This window comes from Tremella mesenterica, assembly GCF_000271645.1.
Source record: "Tremella mesenterica DSM 1558 unplaced genomic scaffold TREMEscaffold_7, whole genome shotgun sequence".
Classification (NCBI taxonomy): Eukaryota; Fungi; Basidiomycota; class Tremellomycetes; order Tremellales; family Tremellaceae; genus Tremella; species Tremella mesenterica.
In genome coordinates, this window is record NW_006711231.1 from 842,173 (window position 1) to 867,103 (window position 24,931).

Here is a 24,931-nt window from a genome sequence, read left to right on the forward strand (position 1 = left end):
CACGAGGACTCACCGATCGCCGAGACTTACTCTCAATCTTCACTCTACTCGGTCACTTGAAAGTGCCAGAAGAAAGAATGTCATCCACCACAGATACTGATACGTTCCTCGTCAGAAGCAAAAGGACCCAAGTGTCCAATGTCCAAAGGTTAAAAGGTAAGGTGGCAAGATGTTCAAGATGGCTGGGATGGACGGCGGATGGGAGGAAAAGTTGAAAAAAAACGTGTCATGTTGAACAAAGGCATCAGGAAACAATAAGTTAAAGGCGTTTTGAATTGATTGATCCGATAGACGGGGTGTCCTTTGTATCCTTTGGGATTGTTTCATCATCTGTTGCATGTTGCTGGAATCCTCTTGATGGTGGGTTAGAGTGAGTGAGAGTGGAGCGTGAGTCATGACCACAGTATCAATAATGAGAGAGGTCTATGTAAGATGGAGGCATATCGGGAGAAATTGGGATGATGAGTGGGAAAGAAGTGGTAATGAGAGATACCGAAAGAAAGAGTAAGACAAGATCGATGGTGGGAGAAGTGGAGGTGATCAGTGATCGGTGATCGGTGGTAAAGAGGGAAGAGAGAGGTATAATTTTTCAGTAGCTAGTAGTGATTACTTGTGGAAAAGAAAAGAAAAGAGAGTGCAGTTGCAATGAGTCAAGTGTTGAGAGAGGGTTAGATCTTTGTTCCGTCTCGTAAGTACTATAAGTACTCGCACGTACTTGAGTTGCAGTAATCACCGACTGGCAACTGGGCAACCTGGTCCATGCTACCATGCTCTGTACATGGCATGATTAATGCTGCCATGCTACCAAACGCAACGTATGAACCCACGAGCAAAAGTCATTCATCATACAAGCACAACCCAAACTATACTCATGGCAATACGACCAACTAAGACGTAATCTCCTTCCTCATGATCAAATCAACTGTCCAAATCTCCCACCTTCCCTTATTATTCTATCATCATATGATTCTCGCCTTGCCCTATGACCGGAACACCTTCCTTATTACCCAACCCCAAAACACCTTGGTGCATCTCCATGTCTGTCCCACCTTCCCCTGTCACCCCAACACCTGTAGATTCCAACACCACACCACCTTGCCGTGTGTCCCCGTGAGTCTCACCGGAGGACTTTACACTCAGATCGTCCATGATCACATCCTCTCCCTCCCTTAGCCCACCGGCCACTTTTCCATCCTCTTGTGTCGACCCCGGATCTATGACCTTTTGCTCAGAACTCTTCATCTGCTCGATAGTGCGGTTCTGGTTCTCTTTACTCAATCCCGCATCCACCCCCCTAGACTCGGGGACCCTGTCTTGCTCGATAGCTCCATCTTTGTTGCCGATCCCCAGATTAATTGTCGTAAGCTCAGGAATCTTTTCCGGTTCGACAGTCCCACTGTTCTTCGACCCCACAACAACCCCATTGTCAAATATCTTCCCTTGCTCACCATTCTCATCCTTATTTCTTGACCCTTCATCCACAACTCCAAGTTCCTCTACCTTAGTATTCCCTTCAATCCCGACCTGCTTCCCGGAGACTGCACTTAGTACAGTACCAGTAGCGTTTCCCTGCTCCACCACCTCCTCCTTCTTGCCCAAATCTGCAGCTGAAACCTTATCAATAACCTTTCCCTGCTCCACTACCCCATCCTTCGTTCCTCCATTCAAAGCCGAACCTAACCTAGACTCTTTCTCAACTTGAGGATGCCAACTCGAAACCGCTCTAGGAGTCACAACTCCTAAACTTGTCGTGGTGGCTGTACTTCTCGAAGGAGAAATAGGACTGTTGGTCAAGTTCAACCTTCTATCCGTAGGTAACCAAGGATGAGATCTGATATTTGTTCCTGATCCACCTACGTCAAGTGTCGTACGTGGCGAATGAACGGTCCGAGGAGGTTCGTGAGGTCTGAAAGACGGACGAGAGTCTGTTAAGGGATTTTGACGAACAGAAGGATTGATGGGCAAGTGTGAGGGATCATGTGGTCGGGAAGTTGAAGTAGAAGGACGCCAAGAATCTGATCTAGCTTGAATGATGTTTGAAGCCTGAGGTAGCGTTGGTGATATGACAGAATTGAGGATAGTGGCGTTGACGTTTGGTACGGTGGGTACAGTGGGACTAACTGGATTAACGGTGATATGGTTTACTGATTGCGATGAAGGAGGAGGAGGTGGCGGTGGATGGGTAGAGTCGGTATGGGGAAGTGAAGACTGAGTAGAATCAACGGAATGAACAGGAATAGACAGACATGATGTAGAATTATCAAGTTCAGATGGAAGTGTAGGTTGAGTAGGAAAAGAAGATTGATTCGTTAATGGAGGAGTAGGTACCGAATTTTCATTTCCATTCGTATTAGACATTGTCCCAACTTTCATATTAGAATTCCCATTGACTCCTTTTAATTTCCTTCTTTTCGCCATTGGTAAATCTTCAACATCATCATCGTTCTGATGACTTGGTACGTAACCTTCAGGGATGACAGGAGGTATAAACTCTGTACATTCTAAGATGATCACTTTGTCTTCTGGTCCAGGAAGATCGAGATGTTGTGTGATGGGTAAAGTGGAGAAACGGGTGATTGTTTTGCGATAATCGACATAAAGGTCGGTACCTTTGTGTGCTGAGTGTAAGCTTGGGCAAGAATTCATAAAGCCAGCTAAGCAATGAGATCAAAATGTTTTTTTTTGTGGGGAATTCCTTTGGATCATGTACGATGAAAGATCGAGAACGGAGAACGTTCTGTCATTCTGGGAGTCGAAATTTGGTAAAGACAGGCTGTTGCAGAGATAATGGGGACGAGGCCCGAAGCACCAGAAGAGGATTTGAAGAGGGAGAGATAAAGTTTGACAGAAACTTTCAAAGACCGAATTTGGAAGCAAAAAATAAGAGTAGTAGAGTAGTAGTGGTCATATCAGTGGAGAATGAGACGAATGAGAAGAGTAACGACAGAAAAAGAGTACACATGAAATGACAAAGAGAAGCAAGAGACCCACCGGTCATCTGTACCCTAACTTCTACACCTTTTTGATAACTCTTCCCTTCTTTAACACTACAACAAGGACACCTCCAATTTTTACCTTCAATCATCATTTCTTCTACCCAAACACAACCCGAATGATATCCTTGTCCACATTTATGACATTCCACCAAACCCCCTTCTCCCACTCCTTCCCCTTGTTTCTTGCCACAAATACATCCAAAAACCTTTTCGTCAACCTCTTTCAAAATCAATTTAGGTCTTCTAGGTCTAACTTTCCTCCCATTAATCCCAACATTAGGATCATTCTTCCTAGCATCCATCAACCTTTTCGAAACGATTTGTTCCAAGACGATTCTCTTCGTACCATTGACAGCGTCAAAAGCTACTGGTAACCAATACATTTTCCTAGCATGATGAGCTAAAATTTCGGGGTTTGTGATGTATTTAGATTCGTCCAAAGGATCAATTAAAGGAACTAAAATCCTAGCATAACGAATAGCCATTTCTATTGCTGTTTGTAATAACGATAATACAGGAGGTTGAATCAAAAAGTTCCAATGACTCATTCCATCTGCTAAACAAGCTATTTGATGTAATGAAGGTCTTATTTCTTTTCCTGTTTCAAATGATGATGATGTTGTTGGTAGACAAATTGGACAAATGAAAGGATTCGAAAGATGTCTAGGTTGTATTTTCACACATTTAGGATGATATCTTCCTTGACAAATTTGACAATTTACCATTACTTCTAAACTTGGTTCACGACAAAAACAATAATGTTCATCATTTGGTAGATCGTCTTCTGGTGATATATGTTGACGAAATGAAGATAATAAATTATCTAAACCTGAATTTACTTTCGTTTGAGAAACGTTCATTACTTCTGAAAGTCTTTGGTGCCATTGTGAATGAAAATCTAATTCTGATTGAAGTTCTAGGATTTCCGGAATGTCGATTTTACTGACTGGTCCTTGTGATCCTCTAACAGAACGACATAATCTTGTAATAGCTGTTATTGTTGCTGTTGAAGGATCTGATAAGAATTGTTTTGCGTTATTTTGCCATCCTAAAGCAGTTTTTCGTATAGTTTCTAACACCCTCATTTGTTCTATATTCGTTGGGATAAGTTCTTGACCTTCTATCAGTTCGTCCAATTGTTCAAATGTAATCCTAGGAGATTTTAGTACATTTTGTACTTGTTCCATCCACTTTTTACCTTTTTCTTCTCTTTGTTTCAATTCGAGTACAAAAGTGTTGTTTGAAGGTATACCACATTGTTCCGCTTCGTCTAATAAATTGATCACGTCGTTATATTGCATAGTTCGATCATCCACTTCAAACCCGACTTTCTTGAACCATTCGAGACGTTTGACGATAGACGCGATAAGAGGAAGTTCAGGTAACTCGATATTAAGTCCTCGACCAAGGATGAGAACTCTACGACATTCTTCCAATTCCAATTCTTCAAAAGGTGTGGATAGAATCACTTTGGCGGGAGATTGAAAATCATCAATGGCTTTAATCATCTGACGAAGATGTAATATCTCCGGTGCATCGAATGCTAATCTTTGAACTTCTTTCAATAAGGTTCGAACGATTTCAGGATTCCGACTTGAATCTTCCTCGGTACTTCCGGTTTGTCTTCCTTTCTTTTGTCTGCCTGTACTTTTACGCGTTGACAATAAAGCGACTTTCTCGATCCATTCATTGGCTCGTACGACCAAAGCCCGGAGATCGTGGACTTCAGGAATAAAATGATCGATCTTTTCTCCATCGGAAAGTAAGGCTCGCATCGATTTAAGTTGAGGACGAGGGTTTGACATAAGATGTAACAATCTTTCTCTCCATGATTCCGGTATTCTCGCCCTAGCTTCGATTTCTCCTAAAATTTCTTCCAATTGCAATTCAGAATATCTTTTCCGTAAAGTTCGTTTGGAAGATGGACATCCACAGATGGATTGAGCGTGGTCAACACAGGTAACGTGTTTCGTACATCCACACGTCACTTGAGATAGGTAACAAAACCCTTTACAGACGAAACATTGGTATTGGTCCTCGGGGCAATCTTCCTCGACTAGTACCTCGTTGATCATCGGCATCTCGGCACGAAGTTTTTCTCGTCTAGCCGTTTCTTGGATAACCATCTCAGCTAAGCTATCTCGAAGCCTGTTCGTAAGCTTAGTCGTCATCAAATAGCGCAAAAGGTTCATGGACACCAGGATAGAGAAGGATGAGATTTCTCGAGCGATAAGTATGATGCTTCGTCTATTTGAGATGGGCAATGGAGATAAATAATAAAGATTCCATTCCAAAGGATAGGTAGCAAGAATCGGACTCACCACAAAGCAGTTTTGATACTATTAGAGTACAAAGTAATAGTGATCAACAGTTCATTATGCGAAAACACAGGAGCTTTGATATGATGTTTATATCGTAAAACGCATTCTTTCCCGAATTTTAGCCAATCGGGAAGGGCGAAATTGACAGCTTCGTTGAAGTTTATACCATGGTTGAAACCACAATGATAAGCTTTGGGCCAAGTGATGACAAATTCGTTTGGTCTTTGATCACAAGCGACAACTTTAACACCTTGTTCTTTTAATCGACCAGGGTTCATCATGGTGACCAATTGATATAGTAAAGAAGGCTGCTGTTCGAATAAATCTGGAGCTTCCGACATGATAGCAGTTTCGAATTTATCTGCGTCAGATCCAGGTATTCCATACCAAGTTTTGGTCTCTCCCCAATACACTGAGAGTCAGCTCACGTTCATTAAGATCAGGTATCTGAATCGCAGATGAAGTGTCTGAAATGGAAAGAGAGTATGAGAAGGCGAAAAAACATACTGTAATTTATACTATAAGTATAATGATCTTCATTATGCCAACAAAAAGTGGAGAAAAGCATCCCCAAGTAAATCCATGGAACCGTCATTCCAGATATATCAGACTTGATATAACGTAGCAATCTGTTATAGTGAGATCGATCTTTTTGAAAGGAGGGAGACTTACGATTCCCTTAAGATCGGGATGTTATTTAAATTCCAAGGATCTCGAGAGTACGGTTCCAATGGATGACTTTCGAGTGAGGGACAAGCACTACCATGTACAGTCGAATGTACGTCCGCACCATATTCCACCTCTACCGTATCTGTCATACTCTCCGTCAATCTCCAAAACTCTCGCTCAACATCCGCTTCGCTGACGTGTACCTTTCCAAAAACTCTTGACATGGGATGTGGGTCGTCTTGCTCCGGTTGATGCGATTGCCAATAGGCATGTGAAAATGCAGCGTCTCGAGCTTGTAATGAAGGTATTGAATGTTCGTCACCTTGTTCGAAACCGAATCCATTTCCCGGTCCGAGAAGACATGAGGTACAATACCATTCTTCGTAAGCTGGTAAACCTTTTAATGGTGGATCCAGGCAATATATGTGATATCCTACAGACGTCAGCCAGATTACTATTCATGGTAGGTAGACTGACCGCAATCGCACTTATCACAAAGTAACATTTTGTCAGGTGCTCCACCACTTCGACACACCTCGCAGACGTCTCCTTTTTGGTATTCGGTCGGTTCGACTGGCGGCGCAGGTTGAGGGGGTGTCGTGAGTGGAAAATCTTCATCGCTCAACTCGCTTTCACTCCCATCGGCACTTGAAAAACCTGGTACTTTGATGCGACCCGATGGTGCCGACGATCCTGATGGTCCTGACGGCGCTGGACCATTGCTTGAGGATGCAAGTGCAAAATCAGGCAAGGCGGATGTCGCTCTGGTTGGATTGACGTTTGAAGGTGTCGGCGACAAGTTGCTAATCTGTATCCCACCTGTCGAGGCAGATCTGCCTGTACCAGCTTTTCCCGCAGCGGTTGGTGATGCGGGAGTTTCCGTGATGAAATTGGGTGGTTTCGAGGGTATGGTCTCATGACCGTTACTCAAAGGAGTGAGAGGCGATACCGAAGCTGTTTTTGGGCGCATTTGGTATTTCTCAAACGGAACTATGATGTGTTGATATGCCGTCTGAATCTGAGAAGCGTATGCTGGATTATGTCCCACAGCCTCTGCCACGGTAGCCCATTTTTGGGAACGAGAAACTTTTTCGTACCCACCCATTTTGATAACTTCCTTTCTTAGTCTCCATAAATCGAGACGTTGTTTGTCGAAGATAGGGATGGTTACAGTGGGATCTCCCCTTGAACTGTGAAACATGGCCAGTTGGTCTAAAAAATTGACCGTCGCGCGTGACGCTGCTGAAAGAGAGTTGAGTCTTTGTAAACGAGTTCTAAATCGAAAAGTTTCCGTTTCGAGACAAAAAGGCATTCTCCATCCTTCAGGAGGGACGATTTTACAGATTCCATATTGTGAAGCCTCTGGTCCTATGCTGTTAATGTATTCCATAGGATCGACAAATTGCTGTGCTGAAGGATAGAAAGTTGGACATTCTTCCAAACCAAACAACCTAGGTTCTGTACGTGCCGGAGGATGACGAGGGGCTTCCGTACGGACGGTTTTCATGTCAAAAGGCGGGTTAGGGATCGTAGGTCGATTCAACGGGTTTCGAAGGACCGATGGTCCAGCTGGTGGAGGTGGGGGAGGTAAGAAAGAAGTGGCGGTTGGACCATTGGTTTGTTGTACAGGAGTACCGGATCGATCTAATTTTGAAAGGGCGTCTTGTTTCGATCGACGTTGAGAACGATGTAAATCTGAATCTTCTTGTATCGGCATAGGCATGGGCATGACTTCAGGATAAGAACGACATGTTATAAATGTTTTCTTAGCCTTTGAAGAACTTGATCGGGATTGTGAACCACTGGAAGGCCTGGATTGATGGTTGATCTGTCTTGGGGTGGTAGTCCGCGAAGGTCGAGTAGCCGATGGACTGGTACCGCTCACGGTAGATGATTTGCCCCCTGACGGATGTGAAGGAGTTGGTCTGGCTAAGTCTGCGAGTGACTGCATGGTGAGTAAATAAACTTATATAGGTCAGGGGGTGTTGGAAGGCGAGTGAAAAGAGAGAGGAAAGGAAGGAAGGTAGTATGAATGGTGAGTGATAAGTGAAAGAAGTAAGAAAGCTGTAGTAGTTGTAGTGTGAATGGTCCGTGGCCGTGGTGGGACAAAGTGAGACTGGCAGATTGAGCCGAGAAATGCTATGTGCTATGTGAACCCGCTTATCAAATATAACACGTCATTTCAACAACCCCTAGTACCTAGTCGTCTACCAAGTCAAGTATGTACGTGCACCGTGCAATGTCTCACTGTACGAGTAGCCTATGCATCCATGTCAATGTTGTGTTTGGGCTTATCACTCCTTTGCTTTCCCCTCCCCTCTATACCAGACCTAACTTACAGTAAAGTGTTATAATCAGCTAGGTGCATGGAAGCGAGGTACATAGCAACCTGGCTATATAGTAAAACGCCTCGGGCTGGGTGATGGATGGTTCAGGGTAGAGCACGAGGCCAAGAGGAATACTTTACTCTCCCCCTTCTTTCACTATAACATCTCACTTCCCTTCTCACATTCACATTCTTCCAACACACTACACTTATCTTACTATCCTACTCTCCATATCTACTTCATCACCGCTATCACTCGCTCCTTCATTGTTGTCTTCAAACACATCAACCATCGACCTCCCTCCCATCCTCAATACGGAAACCCTTTGGCCGCTTCTGCCCTCTTTGATCTCACCCCTCCCCCTCATCCTTTTGCATCCTTCCACCACCCGTTTCTTTCATTCATGACCATCCTATCCACTCTCATTCCTCCATCCTCGCCTCATTAGACCCTCGAGTCACCCTCGACCACCTGTGTCACCAACATGACATCGTACGAGGCCACAGCAGGACCTTCTCGTCATTACACACCCCCTTTACCACCGCCCGTGCCCTCAAAATCCCCTTCCCCCACTCGGGACGATGCCACCTGGACAGATGGTAATGGTACAACTCCCATGCCTCGATCCATGAGCGAATCCACCAACATCGACGAAAAGGCAGACAATGCAAAGAGGAATCCTCTGATAGACCTTTTGGATACGGAAAAGGTCTACGTTGAACATCTCGGTCTGGTCATCAGGGTAAGTACATCGGACCCCCTTGAATTTCCAAACGTACTTTATGAGTATATACTGATTATTTAGAGAGTCGCAGCTGCATGGTCAAGAAAAGACTTCCCACCACCGAAACTTGACGTCATGTTTAGATGCGTTGAAAGTGTATACAGAGCAAACAGGGCGTTCGGGACGGTCAGTTGATTCAAATTCTGAAATGCTGTGGATGTCAAGTTGCTGATGTGTTAAACAGAAGCTGAAAGAAATCGGACCTAATCCTGCCAGTCCGAAAGCTATCGGTGACCTCTTGATGCGATGGGTATGTTCAGAATACAATCATGCACTCGGCTGATAAATTCAGATAGATGACCTCGAAATGCCTTACCGAAAATACACATCAACGTATCTAATGGGTTTCGATACATATCCGGCAGTCATGAAAAATACCCTTTTACCCAACATCCTGGTCGAGATATCCTCTTCAAATCCCCCTCCTCAACCTTTATCACGGTGGACCCTTGACGCTTTGTTTCTCCTACCCTTCACTCGATTACGATATTATCGCAAGCTCTACGCTCGACTCTTACGAGCGACGAAAGAGGGTCGGAGTGATCATCGTTTATTGCTAGTTGCGACTGAGCGACTTGACTCACTCATCTCGCAAATTGAAAGTCGGCTGGAGCTGGATGTATCAGAGGACACTACTCCCGACCCAACCATTTCACCCCCTCCTCCTCCTATAGCTCGACCAGCGGATAATACGCAGCAAGAGAAGGAAAGACAAAGCCGGACAAGTTCAGCTTTGGACAGCTCATTTGACAGTCAAACAAAGTGAGTCCTTGATTTTCAGACCAGGCTCATCTAACTGAAGCTCTCCTTTTAGTTCCCGCCTGGATCCTAGGAGTTCGAACGCTTCTTCAGCCACAAGTGTCACTCACTCACCTCAACGGAAACCTCAACTTGTACCACTCACCACAACGTCCGGTCCTCCGTCCGCCACGGCACCCATTACGGATTTGGAACTGCGTATCGATACGGAGAGAGCATTGGATTTATTCACCATGCAACGGAAGGTGAGCATATTTATTTCCTTCAAGAGATACAGTTGACATTTTAGAAATGTAAATTACAAATGAATCCCGTCTCATTACCTTTCACCCGGTATTTGCGATCTTCGTTCGACGTATCAATTTACTTCACCCCAACGTCGACAGGTCAACAAGTAGTTCATTCTCGCGCGCACGTGTATATACTATCCGACTTGTTTCTAGTGGCGGAATGGATGGACGTGGCGGACAAAGCTGCGAAAGCTCAACAAGTCGCACAAGAACAGCCGGAACGTGTAGGTCAAGGTGGGCCGATGCCTGAATTGTGGCTCGTCTATCCTCCTCTGGCAGGTAAACACCTGGTCGTTTCTGAAGGGTCGCAGGGTAAGGGATCCATGACGCGTAAGGTTATATGGTCGCTGACGTATAGCCAATGTGCTTCATGTTACGATCATGAGGAAAGAGACGTTTGTCATTCACACGGAATCTGATGTGGTTCGTGATCGTATACTGAAGGACTTGGCGGAGTGTATCGAATTTGCAGCTTCAAGTGAGTCTCTAGCGGATATGTCTGCTCCAATGCAATCAAAGCTAATGATTAGTGTCACGACGGAATACATCCCAACCATCTCCAGCGGATGCTCGGTCACCATCATCATTGTCAGACCATCGTTCAGCTGAGAGTCAATTCCCACCTTTTCGTTACCCCAGTCCATTTTCTGTTGGATCATCACCCGCCACCTCTCCTCGACCTTCTGAACTTCAAGATCCTTCGCCGCCTATGCCTTTGGGTGGTTCGATGCTCGCTACGCAAATGCAAAACTTCTCACTTCAACCTGGTGAGACAGTACCTTGGGGAAGAGGTCCATCACCTCCACCTTCTACACAAACATCATCCCAATCCGGGGGTAATTCTCTACCACCTCGTGGTGCAAGTCTTCGTCAAAGAATCCCCTCCATAGGATCTTCGAACGGACATTCTTCCGGAGTGAACCAACTTGGCATGCCGTCAAATAACAATCAACATCCTTCCATACCTTATCCTAATTCGTCCGAACCTATACTTCCTGGTCAAATACTTCCACGGTCTCTCTCTGGTCGATCAACAACGTCTGGTCCTCGACCACCTGAACCAGAAGTTTATCTACCTATACCTCAGATCCGTGGAGCTGGATCGCATTTATCTGATCCTCATTCTTTTCCATTACATAATCCTCCCTCACGTTCTCGTTCAGCTGACCCACTTCGTCCTCCCGAACCACCTTCTGCTCGATTCTCATCTTTCCCTTCCAGAGGCGCTTCACCAGCTCAAGAACCAGATTCTCCACCCATGTCACCAGTCGAAGAAGAAGCTCCAACCCTTACCGGTCCAGCTGTCATTTCAGCACAAATGAAATGTAAAGTTTTCCTCAAACAAGCTCATCAACAATGGAAATCACTAGGAGCTGCAAGACTGAAATTGTACGTGCAGAAAGAAAGGAACGTCAAACAACTGGTAGTGGAAGCGGATAGTTCTTCAAAGACAATGTTAATTTCGACTATAGTCTTGACGGATGGGGTTGAACGTGTGGCCAAAACGGGTGTAGCTGTTGAGATTTCAGATAGAGGTCAGAGAACTGGAATAGTTTATATGATTCAATTGAGGAATGAGAATTCGGCTCATGGGTTGTTTGAAAGTTTATTAGCTGGATCAGATAGACGTGTGGGAAGGTGAGATGATTATCCGCGATGTCTTTTTTTAACGATGTGGATGGATGACAAGAGTGGGTGAAAAGAGGGGTTATACATAGGTGTATAGTCGTATGACATGCTATTGCTTGCGGTCAGCTTCCCTTTCCCATTCTTCTTCAGAACTGTCCCTCTCCTTCCTCGCTCGTCTCCTGACTCAGGACACTATACAGACGCAACCACTTGAGTCGCCATATTCGATCGCTCATCCTTCATATGTCAGTGTCCACTGTCATTGATCATTGACTCTGCCGTCTGCCGTCTGCCGTCGCCATCACCCGCTCCGCTGATGTCGGTGTAACGTGTAACATGTAACATGTAACAGTGACCAGTAGGGGAATAAAAGCGGCAAACGCCGCCTGCGGGAAATGGATTTGCATCTGCACTTTTGGGCGCGACCTCTCACTTTCTAACAAAACCGTGATTCCTCGTGTCTTTCTCAATCTACAACCCATATACAACCCTTTCATCTTTCCATCTATAAATACCAAGCTAGTCACATATCTTTCTGATATCCGATCCTTGATATCTAGCATCACGTCTATCCTCTATCCTTCATCCTTTATCGTTCATCTTCACTAAAAGAGGAGTATAACCGTCTGATCGAAAAGGCTGAGAAGTACGGGGGCAGCCAGGAGTACGGGATCAGTCAAGGTGAGTCGACTCTCTCAGTCCAATACGGTTTGGTATGTTATAGGAATATATTCTTTCATTTGAGATTAGTCTTCATTATCTTTGCTTGTGGTTATACTTGATTTCCAAGGGAATATCAATATAATCTTTCGTCTTAGGTTCGTTAAACCTCGGTAGATTAGTAAAATGAACCGTTTCCATCAATTATTCACTCTGAATCTCATATCGCTCGATCATCCTATTTTTTTTTTCTCGCTCCTATTTGTATTTCTTTACCTTAGCTCTTGACTTTGGCATCATTCTTCCGGTTGGATAAAAAATTCTCATTCATTTGTTGATCGTTGTGTCGTTCACACGAGCCAGTCTTCACTTTTGAAAAGCTGGTATCTAGGTCATCTCTCGTACACGTCCGACTACGAATAGTCTTGTGATGATTTTCGTCCTGCCAGTTTGACTAATGAGAAGCTGATACTTCAGATCTTGTTCCTTCAATCTTCATCCTTAATCGACTACTATCCTCTAACGACCAAACCAAATAGAATCCGTTCAATTTCCCATCATCCGAATACTCGCTGCCACCTTGGTATCTTCCTATTTGGAACTTTGTCATTGAAAATCGGCTTTTTCAACCTTCTGTCATTAGGCAAAAGAAGCGAATCAGTAACCTACTTTGATCGCGTGTGGAGTACATTGTCAGGGAATCGAAAACCCAGAGACTCAAAGTTCTCATCTCGACAGGATCCTGAACCTGATTATCCTTTTGAATACATCGTTCGGATCTCTAGAGGTGTACTCGAGATATTGGGTGCCATCACTGGAATTTGGACTTTCGGAAAGAAGATCTGATTACGATCGTCATCACTCGTCATATCATTTCCAAAATCCATCCATATCATCGCATACACTCAATCACCAGAATATCATATCGTATATCAAAAGATCACGATAATCAACAAGAGACCAATAGTGATCCAACATAATTTCCCAAACGCAATATCATCCATCGTCCTATCATTTTAATCTCAAGGCAAATCTGGATATCAACACTCACAGATTCTCATAGCAGCAACATACAACGCATAAACAATAGTAGCATACGGCACATTCATAACTCTACACAATCACCAATATCAAATCCATAAATCGGAACGGACATCCTGAAACATATCATCAACCATGCATCCAGGAGTATTACATCGACGATTCCTCAATGACCTTTCATCTTCTTTATTCTCGTTTGTTCTGCCTTTGTTACCTACCAATGAGGAGCTTCACGTGAAAGAAGAGTGAGTGTTTCCATGCTTTTCTATTTTCTGCAGTTTCCATGAAGTAGAGGAACAGGTGTTCGTGCGGGCTTGTTTTTGAAGAAACTTATCATGTCTTCCTCGGCCTCGCTTGTGCGGTGAGATCGTTTACGATTGTTTGGCTTGACCTTACGTGGTGGAGAGTTCATCGGCTAACCCCGCGTGGGATAGGGGAGGAATCATGACGGTACTTGTGAACGCCTTGGGAGGGAAGAACTCTGGGTCGGTCTGTTTGATCTTCTAGAGGAGCGTGTTGAAGAGAGTCGAGATCAGTGTGAACGAGTGGGCTCGTACAGTCGAGGTCGTATGCTCTGTGCCCTTGATCGCATGTGGAAAGAGTTGTTGCGATTGGTTTGCGATGACTGGTCATAATCTGACTGAAAAAGTGGAACTTGCAGTGGCTGACGTGCAGGGTAAGAGGGTTGATCGAGAAATTGATAAAAACCATCGAACCGTCCGCCCGGCTGTTGTCATTTGGGAGTAGCTGTAATTCTTTCGGATTGAGAAATTCCGGTGCGTCCTATCCGCCGCTTACTTTTCCCAAGCCTGTCACTCGACAATATCCGCAAAATTTATCTCACAGGTGCGATGACATGCGAGTCAGCTCCAATGCCATGGCGCATTTACCTATCCAGTGCAGGAGAAAATGACCGAGGGCGTTCTGCTCGGTGGAAGACTTGTGCTACTGTATTCTACCAAAGAAGCTGACAGAATCCAGACATGGACTTGGTGGTCTTGATTGACGATTCGGAGGCCAACATTGAACCATCACATTTTGTCGCTATGATTGCTGACTTACTTGAGAGGGTGAGTCGTATCATCTTCATCTCAGATAGCGGCTGATGTGACGTAGGAAACTAACTTTGATGTGAGACACATCTCTTCCCCTTATGAGCAGAGCTAAGTCAGTATAGGTGAAACCATTACCCAAAGCCAGAATACCAATTTTGAAGCTCAATCTGAAAGCTTCCACAGCTCTTCCCTTTGGTCAGTTGGTCTCGTGCGGCGGTTGACGGAGCTGAGATATAGGCATCGCTTGTGATATCGGTATTGAGAATCGACTAGCTATCGAGAACACCCGCTTGTTGCTCACTTACGCCACCATAGATCCTGCCCGTGTCCGCACTCTCGTTCTTTTCTGTGAGCTGTCCAAGGAATTTCAGGCCCCGCTGACGTGCAGTGAAAGTTTGGGCAAAACGAAGACGGATAAACTCTCCATATCGAGGCACACTATCTTCATGTGGGTCTTCGTGGGATGCAATGTTTCATTATGCTGCTGACCTTTAGATGGCTTCACACTTATGGTGTTGTACTATCTAGTACACGTCAAACAACCCCCAGTACTCCCTAATCTTCAGCGGATAGCACCCTTACGACCTATGACGGAAGAACAATACACGTTGGAAGGGAAGAATGTGTACTTCTTTGATGATGTCGAGACATTGCGGAACGAATGGTCAAGTATCAACTTTGAATCTGTCGGCGAGTTGTGAGTAGACTACTTGTGCTACCACTTCGTTGGACGTCCGGGCTGATCGGTCAGGTTGATAGACTTTTTTCGATATTTTTCACATGACTTTCAATTCAATAATTCTGTATTATCCCTGAGAGCAGGCCAGCTCACAAAAGAAAGCAAGGGATGGGTCAATGATGTGAGCTTCTCGAAGCAGCCATGCTTTACAAGCTGACAATCAGATTGATGTTGGAGGAGTGAATGAGATGGCCAGGGATAGGAATAGATTGTGTATTGAGGTGCGAAGTTTTCACTGCATGACGGAACTTGTCTGATTTCTTTAGGATCCATTCGAGACGACATACAACGTGGCTAGAACAGTGACAAAAGATGGATTATATACAGTCCGTTCATTCTTCATGGACCAGGATACATGCTGATGACAGATCCGTGGAGAATTCATGAGGGCCACTCGAGTCAGCTTCCTTCAAGGAGTCTTCTTCATGTAGCTGATAGTTAGATCCTCACCCAACGACCCGATCGTGCAGTGCTAGCATTAGCTGAACTATGTCGTGAAAGAGAGGAAGAACTCTCACATGCTCCTCGATCCGCTTCACCCGCTCCACGCGCGTTATCAGCCACCCGAACACCTTACACTCATCCAACAACTTATAACGGTTATCGTTCTCAATCTCAAACTCCATTCGAAAGATTAGGTCCTGTGAACATGTACGAAACTCCTGTCAGGCGTGGAAGACAAAGTGAAAGTGATTCATATGACGTTCCACATTCAGCTCAAGATTTATGGTTACAAAGTCAAGGTTCTAATCTAGGTGGAATGGGAAGTTTAGGATTGAGTGATACTTTTGAAAGAGGTAGAGAAATGTTTAAAGGTTTAGAAACTCCTGGAATGACATATCGACAATCTACAAGATTAACAACTTTTGATAATGTTATCCCTGGTCCAAATTCTGGATCAGGACAGGGACAGGGACAGGGACAGGGATCAGGATCAATGTCAGCTCCAATGAGTCCACATAGATTATACGCTCAATTAGAAATGGGAAAAGGTTTATTACCAAATGTTCATTGGCCTAATTATAATAATACATCTGGAACGATCACTTCAACATCTTCTATACCATCTTTACCTTCTATCTCACCACATGGATCTAATCAAACAAGATCGGAAAGTTTGAACAGATCAAGACCTTTGACTTCAAGTTCGAATTTATCAAATCTATCGAATTTCTCAAACTCCGGAATTCAAGGAATGAATTCGAATATACCAAACGTATTGAATTACACTCCTGGAAATATTCAAGAACCAATGAGTCCTTTACCACCTTTTATGCCTTTCTCACCACCAATGCCTCAAACAACATTAAGACCGTTGAATGGTGAACCTGCGAATTACATTTCCCCTTCGACTTTATTATCACCTCCTACGATATCTGTCCCACTTTCAGGAGATCCACATGAAGCCCCTCATCAATTATCTCATACATCTCCTGGTCAAGCTATTGGTGGATCTATGGACGGTTTCAATCGACTTCCCCCGAGGAATCTTGGTATCTCCGATCATGTCATAGGTCAATCATCTGGAATCTCCCACAAGGCCTCTGATCTCCCTGCAATTCCGAATAGACCATCTGGACAAGTATCTGCGACTGTGGGTGGTCCTGGTTATCTGACCGCTGGAGCCGGGCAAGGTTCTGTAGGGATGTCAGATGGAGTGATCGGAGATGGGAAGATAGTCGTGGGTGCAATAGGGAAAGACAAGTCTGACTCGGTGGACACGTTGGTTAAAGGGTTCAACAAGTTGGGCGTTGATCCACCTGGTCAAGGTGTGGAGAATGATGCTAAAGTGCATAAGGATGTGGAACGGTCGGGAAGTGGACGATGACATTGAGCATGAAAATGGGGAGGGGGGGGGGGGGGATGTTGCAGGAAAAGAAAGGATGGTTGGAATGGATGGATGAACATTGCATCATAACATTTTTTTGCATCTGACAATTCTCTTGCATATGCATGACTGTCTTGATTGCTCTGTGCTATGCTGTGTCTTTCCTGGTGGATGCGATACACGTATCGTTGGCTTGGACATGTGGTTCTGTGGTTGAGTATACCCAGTTGCAGTTGGCAGTTGCCAGTTGCCAGTTGTGCGTGACTTAGAGACGGGATCAAATATCGGAACATGCAAGACGGAAATCGTCGGTGCTCCGTGACCGTTGACCGTCATCGTCGCCTCTCAACACACTTTACTTACAACATCTTTATCAATCACATTATCCATACTTCACTCTCTTCTCTTTCTTATAAACCTTTCATCTAAATCTTTTAACTGATCGTCATCAACAAAATGTTATCACGTACATCCCTCGTAAGTGTCTTTTCTTACTAACATCCGTTTCATTCCGATCAGGAAGGGTGTTTACTGACAATATCCTCCAGTCCCCTCTTCTCCGACAACAAAGATACATCTCTAGAAATATATCAAGATCCACTTTTAGAGGTTTAGCAACACAAAGTGAACCTTATGATATTGTCGTCATTGGTGGTGGACCAGGTGGGTATATAGCTGCTGTTAAAGCTTCTCAATTGGGTTATAAGGTGGGTCATGGCACTTTTCTTCTTCTTTCTATCTACTTCTTTTATCTACTTCTTATCTACTTCTTATCTGCTTCTTATCTACTTCTCCAATTTACTTCGGAATTCTTTATCTTGGTCGTGGTCTCTAATCTACTTCTCACTATTGTCTATTGGTCGTAGTCATTTCTCTACTTTTCACTTCTGTCTATTGGTCGTAGTCTCTTCTGCTGCTGCTTTAAACTAAAATCCTTCACTTCGCTAATCTACTTCGGACTTCTTTCTATTGTTCGTAGTTTCTTCTGCATCTGCTTTCAGTAAAATTTCGAATTCTCTATACTTGGAAGAAAGGTCCGTGTCTATCGTCAGGAGGAGTGGTGGTACATGATTTTGATTTTGATGAGTCAATCACTTGAGTGGTGTCCAACGACGTTGTGACACGAATGTACGTGATATCAGATGATTTGTTGGATGCCCGAATCAATAAGCTTGATTGTGTGAGAGAGCAAACTTTTGATGGATTACAATGTGGTAGAGAATGTCACTGATGTAAAGACCGCTTGTATCGAGAAACGTGGGGCTTTAGGTGGGACATGTCTCAATGTTGGATGTATCCCTTCCAAGGCCATGTGAGTTTCGTTCTCTCCCCATGTGTCTTACAGTCTTTCTCGATCCATCACCCAGTCCCTCTCAATATTCCTTAGACTCGCCCGGTCTACATGCATGTGTTTCACATCCATTCCTTACCAGTTCCCTTCAATATTTCTCCACTCGCCGGATCTACACGATTTCAAGTCAGTAGACAAAAGGTCATTCGGCGAGCGAGTCTTTCACCGAGATGAGATCACTACCTGAGACCACCGCTCACCCACCTCAGGCTCAACAACTCTCACATCTACCACATGCTCCAACACGATGTCAAAAAACGTGGTATAGACGTCTCCGGTGTTGAACTGAACCTCAAACAAATGTTAGCTGCCAAAGACGCATCAGTAAAATCTCTTACTGGCGGTGTCGAAACCTATCTATTCAAAAAATACCCTGTGGATTATATCAAAGGCGAGGCCTCTTTCGTTTCCCCCTCCCAACTCAAAGTCGCTCTCAATGATGGAGGTGAGACTCAAGTGGAGGCAAAGAACGTCATCATCGCCACTGGATCAGAAGTCACCCCATTCCCCGGTATCGAAATTGATGAAAAACGTATAGTGTCAAGTACCGGTGCTTTAGAGTTACAAGAGGTTCCAAAGAGAATGGTCGTCATTGGAGGTGGTATCATTGGTCTCGAACTTGGATCAGTATGGTCTCGATTAGGTGCGGAAGTAACCGTGGTGGAATTCCTCGGTGCAGTCGGAGCGGGTATGGACGGTGAGGTCGGGTAAGCTTAACTTGATTCCCATAAAGGAGATGAAAGCTGAAGCACGTAGTAAGGCTTTCCAAAAGATACTGCAAAAACAAGGACTCAAGTTCAAACTCAACACGAAAGTCGTCAGTGCCGAACGTGAAGGAGAGGTAGTCAAGCTCAAAGTGGACGCTGCAAAGGGTGGTAAAGAGGAGACTGTGAGTACTTTCAAACCGACATGTTGTAAAATGACTGATGATGTCAGTTAGAAGCAGATGTCGTGCTTGTCGCTATTGGTCGTCGACCGGTTACCAAAGGTCTCAATCTCGAAACCATCGGAGTGGAAATGGATAAAAGAGGGAGAATCATCATCGACGATCAATTCAACACTTCTGCCAAAGGCGTAAAGTGTATTGGGGATGTGACTTTTGGACCTATGTTGGCACACAAAGCTGAAGAGGAGGGTGAGTCGAAGTTTTTCAAACTTCTTGCTCATGAGACACAACCCTAATTTCAGGTATCGCCGCCATAGAAATGATCAAGACTGGCCACGGTCACGTAAATTACGACGCCATCCCATCTGTCGTTTACACCCACCCCGAAGTCGCTTGGGTGGGTAAGAACGAGGAAGAGTTGAAACAAGCTGGAGTCAAGTATAAAGTTGGCAAATACCCTTTTGCGGCCAACTCACGTGCGAAGACTAACCAAGATATGGAGTGAGTCATTTTGGTCTCTTCAACGAACATGTGCTGATGACTCTAGTGGGTTTGTCAAATTTGTGCGTACTTTATATACATCTGATATCAGTTAATTCTTTAGATCGTGGAGAAAGACACTGATCGGGTACTCGGAGTTCACATTATCGGTGAGTTACACGTTATCATTTACCTCGGAAGTTGTAGAGCTGAGATTTCAGGTCCTAATGCAGGAGAAATGATTCATTCTGCTACGATGGCTATTGAATATTCAGCTTCTGCTGAAGATATCGCTCGGACGTGTACAGCTCACCCTACTTTGTCAGAAGGTGAGTAATCCACATTGTCTGTCTCATGTCGTCACAACTCCTTCGTCTCTCATCGTTCATGACTTATTGGGTGTATAAGAGACATGCTGACTTTGCAGCATTCAAAGAAGCCGCCATGGCGAGTTATGATAAACCTCTCAACTTTTAGTTTGGGTTTACGTCAATGCATTCCTGTCATTCCACAACATCACCGCCATCTGGCCATTGCGCAGATTCCTTCATGGACAGCTTTCCGAGTACGCAGGCTGTGGACCAGTCGGAGCAACAGACGATCCAACCGTGAGACCAACGGACGATTCAGCAGTGGTGCAGACAGGCAAGGGTGCATCAGACGACCCATCAGTCGTGTCATCGGACGATTCAAGCGCCTCAACACGCAAGTATTTTGCCCATCCCTCCGGTTGGAAATGTAGATCCTCATCTGGCCAAATAGGTCCGTGGTAGCTCCACGGAACAGACTCCGGCACCCCAGTCTCAAGCGTGCAGACCTTGGGCCCACCATGCATTGTCTCAAAGGGTATCTTGTGTTCGAGCGCCAAGTTGACCACATAGTTTCGGAAGTCATCCTGGCTTGCTCCCGGTCCCTGGGCCGCTTCCAACGAGTTCCCGGCTGCTTCAAGGAATGAGCGGACCTCGTTGATCACATCTGGCTCCTTCATGTGGAAAACTTGACTCTGTAAATTTCTCCTAAGCTTCTTAAATGTTGCTGCTTGAGGTGGGACGTTGGGCCACACTGCAAGCATATTATTCGGTTCCAGCTCAGCATGATAAGTTCTGGCGCCTTCCTCGGCATCGGCAAGTTGTTCATGACGGCCCAGGTAACTGTATTCTGCCAAGCAAACAAGCACTCTCTTGGCAGAGTACCACAACTGTGTCCTTTCCATTGACATGTTGTCCGCTTCATCTTGTGACGTTGATGTAGACATTTTCGATAAGAAAGTACTAGGTAAAGTAAATGAAAGAGTGATGGACTGATGGAGAATCAAGTTGAAAAACTTGGTTCTTATACTTACAAGCTCCAACTTCTTTCTTACACTGCTTTCAATTCAACCTCTTTCTACCCTCCTCCTTCCCTCTTCCCCTTTCTCCTTTATGATGCGGACATCGTCATCGTCCGATCCGTTGTGAAGCTAGCACCGCCATTCGAACCCCTCTGAAATACGTTCACGTATCACTCGGTCGATCCCTTGTCATCCTGCTTTTTTCAAGTTTGTTCTGGTCTTATGCTTGATGTTGAGTCACTAGTACTTGTTGGCCGACCTGTCAACTTGACAGACCCGTCTCCTGCCTCTCATACCGACTCTGTGGACCCGTGGAACCGTGGACCCGTGGCCCCGTGGATTCTCTTCCTCTCGTTTCTCTCTCTCACACACACTTTTCACTTCAGAATAGCGTCTCGTCGCTCTCCCCCCCCCCTCCTCCCCCTTTATCGTCTCGGTTCGACCCTGCGGACTTTCCCCACACCCCAAGTGGTTTGTCTCCACGTGATTCATCTCGAGGGTAAAATATCTGATTATAAGTACTCAAGTAGTAGATTTCCCTTCTCCTCATACCAACTCTAGATTCATTCAACAACTTCACTTACACCGCTTACACTTCTTCCTCGAGTGATTAGGCCCGCTACTTCACTACGAGCTCCTGACCGTAACTCATTGATCAACATTCGACCCACGAAAAATGGCTCTTCGCGTTTCCACCTTGAACCGTTCTTACATCTACGATCTACGAGGTTACCTCTAGGACGTTGTCGACTACCCGGATCCTAACACTACTACGACCAAGTACATATACTTGCTCATTTTACTGTGAACCTTTATTAATTTAACATACCGTCAGAGGGTGGGTTTCTCTCCTGATTCGCTCATATTGCTACGAGTACTCGTACTGTTCTATCACTCATGGATCACGATAACTAACCTCTTTGAGGTGTACATATGAGAGACGTGCTGATTACGTAGACTCGCTAGTTTCGGTTCACGTCAATGCATCCCCTGTCATCACCTGCCATGCTCACCACAACACGTTCATCACCCACTCTCTGGCAATTTCCATCCTCATTGTTCAACGCTGTAAAATATTCACACAATCAATTTTACGACTCCTGCGTGTGTTGCTGGTCGTGACCGTCATTGCCCTCAGAGTCTTCATTGGAAACCGCTCTTGGGGAGTCGGTGGAGTCGGTGGTGTCGGTGGTGTCGGTCAATTGCGTCTGGATCGTGTTGTCTGTGTCATCAACTAGCAAGTTCTCCTCCGGTGGCTCGTGCTCCGTGCCCAACACTTTCAGCTCAACCCCGTATTCGGTCGCCAAGTCAATTATAAACCTCCTCGAGGTATGTTTGTCAGCCATCAGTGAGTCCAAGAAGGAGGATAAAGTTCTGTTTATCCACCCCTCTGCAATGCTCTTGTGATGTTCAGGAGCGCTATTGGATACACGCTCCCACTCATCACGAGCCGCTTGCCAGCGGACGAAATACTCAGCACTCGCACTATCGAGGCCAAACCAACGTGCCCTGTGACGAAGTTCGGCGATCAGACACACATACTTCCTGGCACCTTCCATCAGATCCTGTCCATTTGACGACATGATTCGCGAGTTGTAAACGTTCGATTATTGGTACAGTACAAGTCTCGCGGAAATGCGGGTTGAAGTGTAGGGTCGTGTGAAATACAGGTGAGTAAGCTAGTTATGCCCGAAGTCAAGACCCAGATTTCATACGTACGTTTTCTCCAATCGAGCTCACCTTTCTTCTCAACTCCCCTTTCAATGGGAGATTGTTTTATGCTCCTCCTTCCCTCTTCCCCTTCCTCCTGTATCATGCGGAAATCATCGTCTAATCCGTGTGATTCCAGCACCGCCTCTCAAACCCCTCTCTTTTCGATCCCTTGTCATCCTGCTTTTTTCAAAGTTTGTTCTAGTCTCAAGCTTGATGTTGAGTCCTTCCCTTCTTCTAATACAAACTCTAGATTCATCCAACATCTCCGCTTACACCGCTTACGATTCTTCCTTCTTGCCCCTGGAAGGGAGATACACATTTCGTCGAGAGCATGTACAAGCCTGGTACACGCGACCACCTTTCGTTCGAGTACGACTCATTAGGCTTACCTGATCCACTGTACGGGCCTATCTCTCAACACACTCTGACGAGTATCCACTGCCCAGATTTCAACACGACTTACTTACCTCAATCTATTGTCAACTTATCCACTTTCTTCCGGGACACATAATGTCAGAGGGTGAGTGACTTTATCGATTCGCTTGTTGTGCTACTTACTATCCTATCAGTCTTGGTTCAGAGTAAGTACCCTGTGGAGTGTACATATGAGAGACGTGCTGATTCTGCAGACTTGCTGGTTTTGTTTTAAGACAATGCATACCCTGTCCTGTCATCATCTAGCATGCCCACCACGACTGGTCCATCAAGCAGACTCGTTTTGTCTTTCATCTTCACCTTCTTCATCTATTTGCCCCTCATTTAAAATTCCCAACAACCACTGTCGTCTCTCATCGGCATTCTGGGAGTCTGTCGTTTCCACATCGGGCTCGGTTACTTGCGCCTGGGATCCCCTGAAGAATCCAATGACGCATCATCCTGATCTAACTTTTGAAGCAAAACTCCATTATCTCCCGCCAACTTTATCACAAAATCGAAGAACTTTTTCTCATCGTTTCTCTTACGGTGCATCAATTGGTGAGTTCTATTCAAGTATTCTTTCGTCCGTGCTCTTGCACTCCAATCAGCAGTAGAATACAGAGTATCAAGTTTCCCTTTAGCCGCTTGAATCTCTTCTTCGAATGGACGGACTTGAATAATCTCATCAGGGTTTCCGTTTGGATTCTCTAATTACCCCATGGTCCAGTCATCTTTGTGATCAGTCATACCTGGATATGTCTCCAGGTACATGGATTCAGCAACGAGACACATCCATTCGGCGGCAGCGTCTGTCAATTCCTGTGTGTCCGTTGACATGATCTGTGACTGAAACTTTGATGCTTGACGATAGTACTCATCAAGTATCGTGGAAATGCGAGGTACAATCGATGATGAGTAGTAGTTGACGGAGTATCAAGTGGAGATCTTGGTTTATATGTGAGCTTTCTACTTTGCTCTCTCTTCTCCCTTCGCTCTTTTCAGAACCCTCTCGGTTGTTGTCACGTCACTCGAATAATCCTTTGTTATTCTTACACCGCTTTCAATCATTTCAATCTCCTGCCTGGATCATAGTCGTCCTCGTCCACCTCCCCTCGTAAGATCATCCCCCGTCGCGCTCACCGTTCCGTGAGCCAATTCCTGCGTTAACTTAGCCTCAGTCAGACAAATTCTCTCTACACTTTTATGCTTCCTTGACTTTTCCAAATCCAAAAAGTCATGTGCAACTAGAACTACAACTGCAACAAATACTGTCATCTCCCGTCCGCTTCAACATCAACCGGCCGCGTCATCACGTACAGCATACACGTACAACCTACCTCTCCTCGTCGTTCAACCCCAGAAGAGAATCCGGAATTGTCTCATGGCCAGGCTCTTCGACCGGTGCAAATCCGGCCTTCCCGCCCTCCTCATCATCTGCATCCTCCGTTCCTTGCTCATGGATCTCCGCCGCGTCCTGTAAGCGTTTGATCTCATCCCACTGGTCAGGCAATCCGTCTACGTACTCCTGGAATGCAGATTTGTTCTTGTTCCATGTCTCCTCCAATCCCACCATGACCTCGTCTATCTCGTCTTGTATCTCACCAAAGTTTCCTTTATTCAATGGAGAACATTGAGTATTCAACCTCAATATGGCAG

General features: G+C 45.1%; 7 protein-coding genes across 7 annotated transcripts; 4 read left to right on the top strand and 3 right to left on the bottom strand.

Moving 5' to 3' along the window:
- Positions 1-948: 948 nt before the first annotated feature.
- Positions 949-7,937, bottom strand: TREMEDRAFT_63213 (uncharacterized protein; the record flags this gene model as incomplete). The annotated part of the gene is made up of 6 exons (XM_007005403.1): positions 949-2,618; positions 2,992-5,144; positions 5,318-5,729; positions 5,825-5,946; positions 5,990-6,419; positions 6,464-7,937. The coding sequence occupies 6 exons, from the start codon at positions 7,935-7,937 to the stop codon at positions 949-951; spliced, it is 6,261 nt and encodes a 2,086-aa protein (XP_007005465.1).
- A 561-nt stretch (positions 7,938-8,498) lies between these two features.
- TREMEDRAFT_39658 (uncharacterized protein) lies at positions 8,499-11,909 on the top strand. The gene is made up of 8 exons (XM_007005286.1): positions 8,499-9,055; positions 9,119-9,223; positions 9,282-9,347; positions 9,390-9,859; positions 9,912-10,101; positions 10,146-10,458; positions 10,505-10,624; positions 10,677-11,909. Exons 1-8 carry the CDS (start codon positions 8,798-8,800, stop codon positions 11,786-11,788), a joined length of 2,634 nt encoding a protein of 877 aa, XP_007005348.1. The 5' UTR covers positions 8,499-8,797; the 3' UTR covers positions 11,789-11,909.
- Positions 11,910-13,611: 1,702 nt separating this feature from the next.
- Positions 13,612-17,245, top strand: TREMEDRAFT_39663 (uncharacterized protein; the record flags this gene model as incomplete). Its single annotated transcript, XM_007005287.1, has 13 exons — positions 13,612-13,721; positions 14,152-14,252; positions 14,458-14,546; positions 14,593-14,607; positions 14,654-14,726; positions 14,769-14,879; positions 14,920-14,979; positions 15,027-15,228; positions 15,283-15,391; positions 15,435-15,491; positions 15,537-15,596; positions 15,639-15,668; positions 15,713-17,245. The coding sequence occupies 13 exons, from the start codon at positions 13,612-13,614 to the stop codon at positions 17,096-17,098; spliced, it is 2,403 nt and encodes an 800-aa protein (XP_007005349.1). The 3' UTR covers positions 17,099-17,245.
- Positions 17,246-17,474: 229 nt separating this feature from the next.
- On the top strand, positions 17,475-20,329 carry TREMEDRAFT_39666 (uncharacterized protein). Its single transcript, XM_007005288.1, has 11 exons — positions 17,475-17,575; positions 17,647-17,805; positions 18,337-18,410; positions 18,659-19,156; positions 19,206-19,338; positions 19,386-19,584; positions 19,638-19,836; positions 19,883-19,898; positions 19,940-19,985; positions 20,037-20,144; positions 20,243-20,329. The coding sequence occupies exons 1-11, from the start codon at positions 17,555-17,557 to the stop codon at positions 20,290-20,292; spliced, it is 1,503 nt and encodes a 500-aa protein (XP_007005350.1). The 5' UTR covers positions 17,475-17,554; the 3' UTR covers positions 20,293-20,329.
- A 33-nt stretch (positions 20,330-20,362) lies between these two features.
- On the bottom strand, positions 20,363-21,034 carry TREMEDRAFT_63217 (uncharacterized protein; the record flags this gene model as incomplete). Its single annotated transcript, XM_007005404.1, has 1 exon — positions 20,363-21,034. One exon carries the CDS (start codon positions 21,032-21,034, stop codon positions 20,363-20,365), a length of 672 nt encoding a protein of 223 aa, XP_007005466.1.
- Positions 21,035-22,501: 1,467 nt separating this feature from the next.
- On the top strand, positions 22,502-23,530 carry TREMEDRAFT_71908 (uncharacterized protein; the record flags this gene model as incomplete). Its single annotated transcript, XM_007005525.1, has 3 exons — positions 22,502-22,815; positions 23,109-23,439; positions 23,488-23,530. A coding segment is annotated over one exon (229 nt), but the record flags the coding sequence as incomplete, so codon positions are not given.
- Positions 23,531-23,689: 159 nt separating this feature from the next.
- On the bottom strand, positions 23,690-24,112 carry TREMEDRAFT_63219 (uncharacterized protein; the record flags this gene model as incomplete). The annotated part of the gene is made up of 2 exons (XM_007005405.1): positions 23,690-23,946; positions 24,025-24,112. The coding sequence occupies 2 exons, from the start codon at positions 24,110-24,112 to the stop codon at positions 23,690-23,692; spliced, it is 345 nt and encodes a 114-aa protein (XP_007005467.1).
- Between the last annotated feature and the right edge of the window lie 819 nt (positions 24,113-24,931).

Excerpts from the sequence above, each read along its gene's own strand:
- TREMEDRAFT_39658 (XM_007005286.1), top strand. The coding sequence starts at position 8,798 with ATGACATCGTACGAGGCCACAGCAGGACCTTCTCGTCATTACACACCC. Across the intron at positions 9,056-9,118 it reads ATCTCGGTCTGGTCATCAGG|AGAGTCGCAGCTGCATGGTC; the intron begins GTAAGTACATCG and ends CTGATTATTTAG. Across the intron at positions 9,224-9,281 it reads CAAACAGGGCGTTCGGGACG|AAGCTGAAAGAAATCGGACC; the intron begins GTCAGTTGATTC and ends TGTGTTAAACAG.
- TREMEDRAFT_39666 (XM_007005288.1), top strand. The coding sequence starts at position 17,555 with ATGTTATCACGTACATCCCTC. Across the intron at positions 17,576-17,646 it reads TGTTATCACGTACATCCCTC|TCCCCTCTTCTCCGACAACA; the intron begins GTAAGTGTCTTT and ends AATATCCTCCAG. Across the intron at positions 18,411-18,658 it reads TGTATCCCTTCCAAGGCCAT|GCTCAACAACTCTCACATCT; the intron begins GTGAGTTTCGTT and ends CACCCACCTCAG.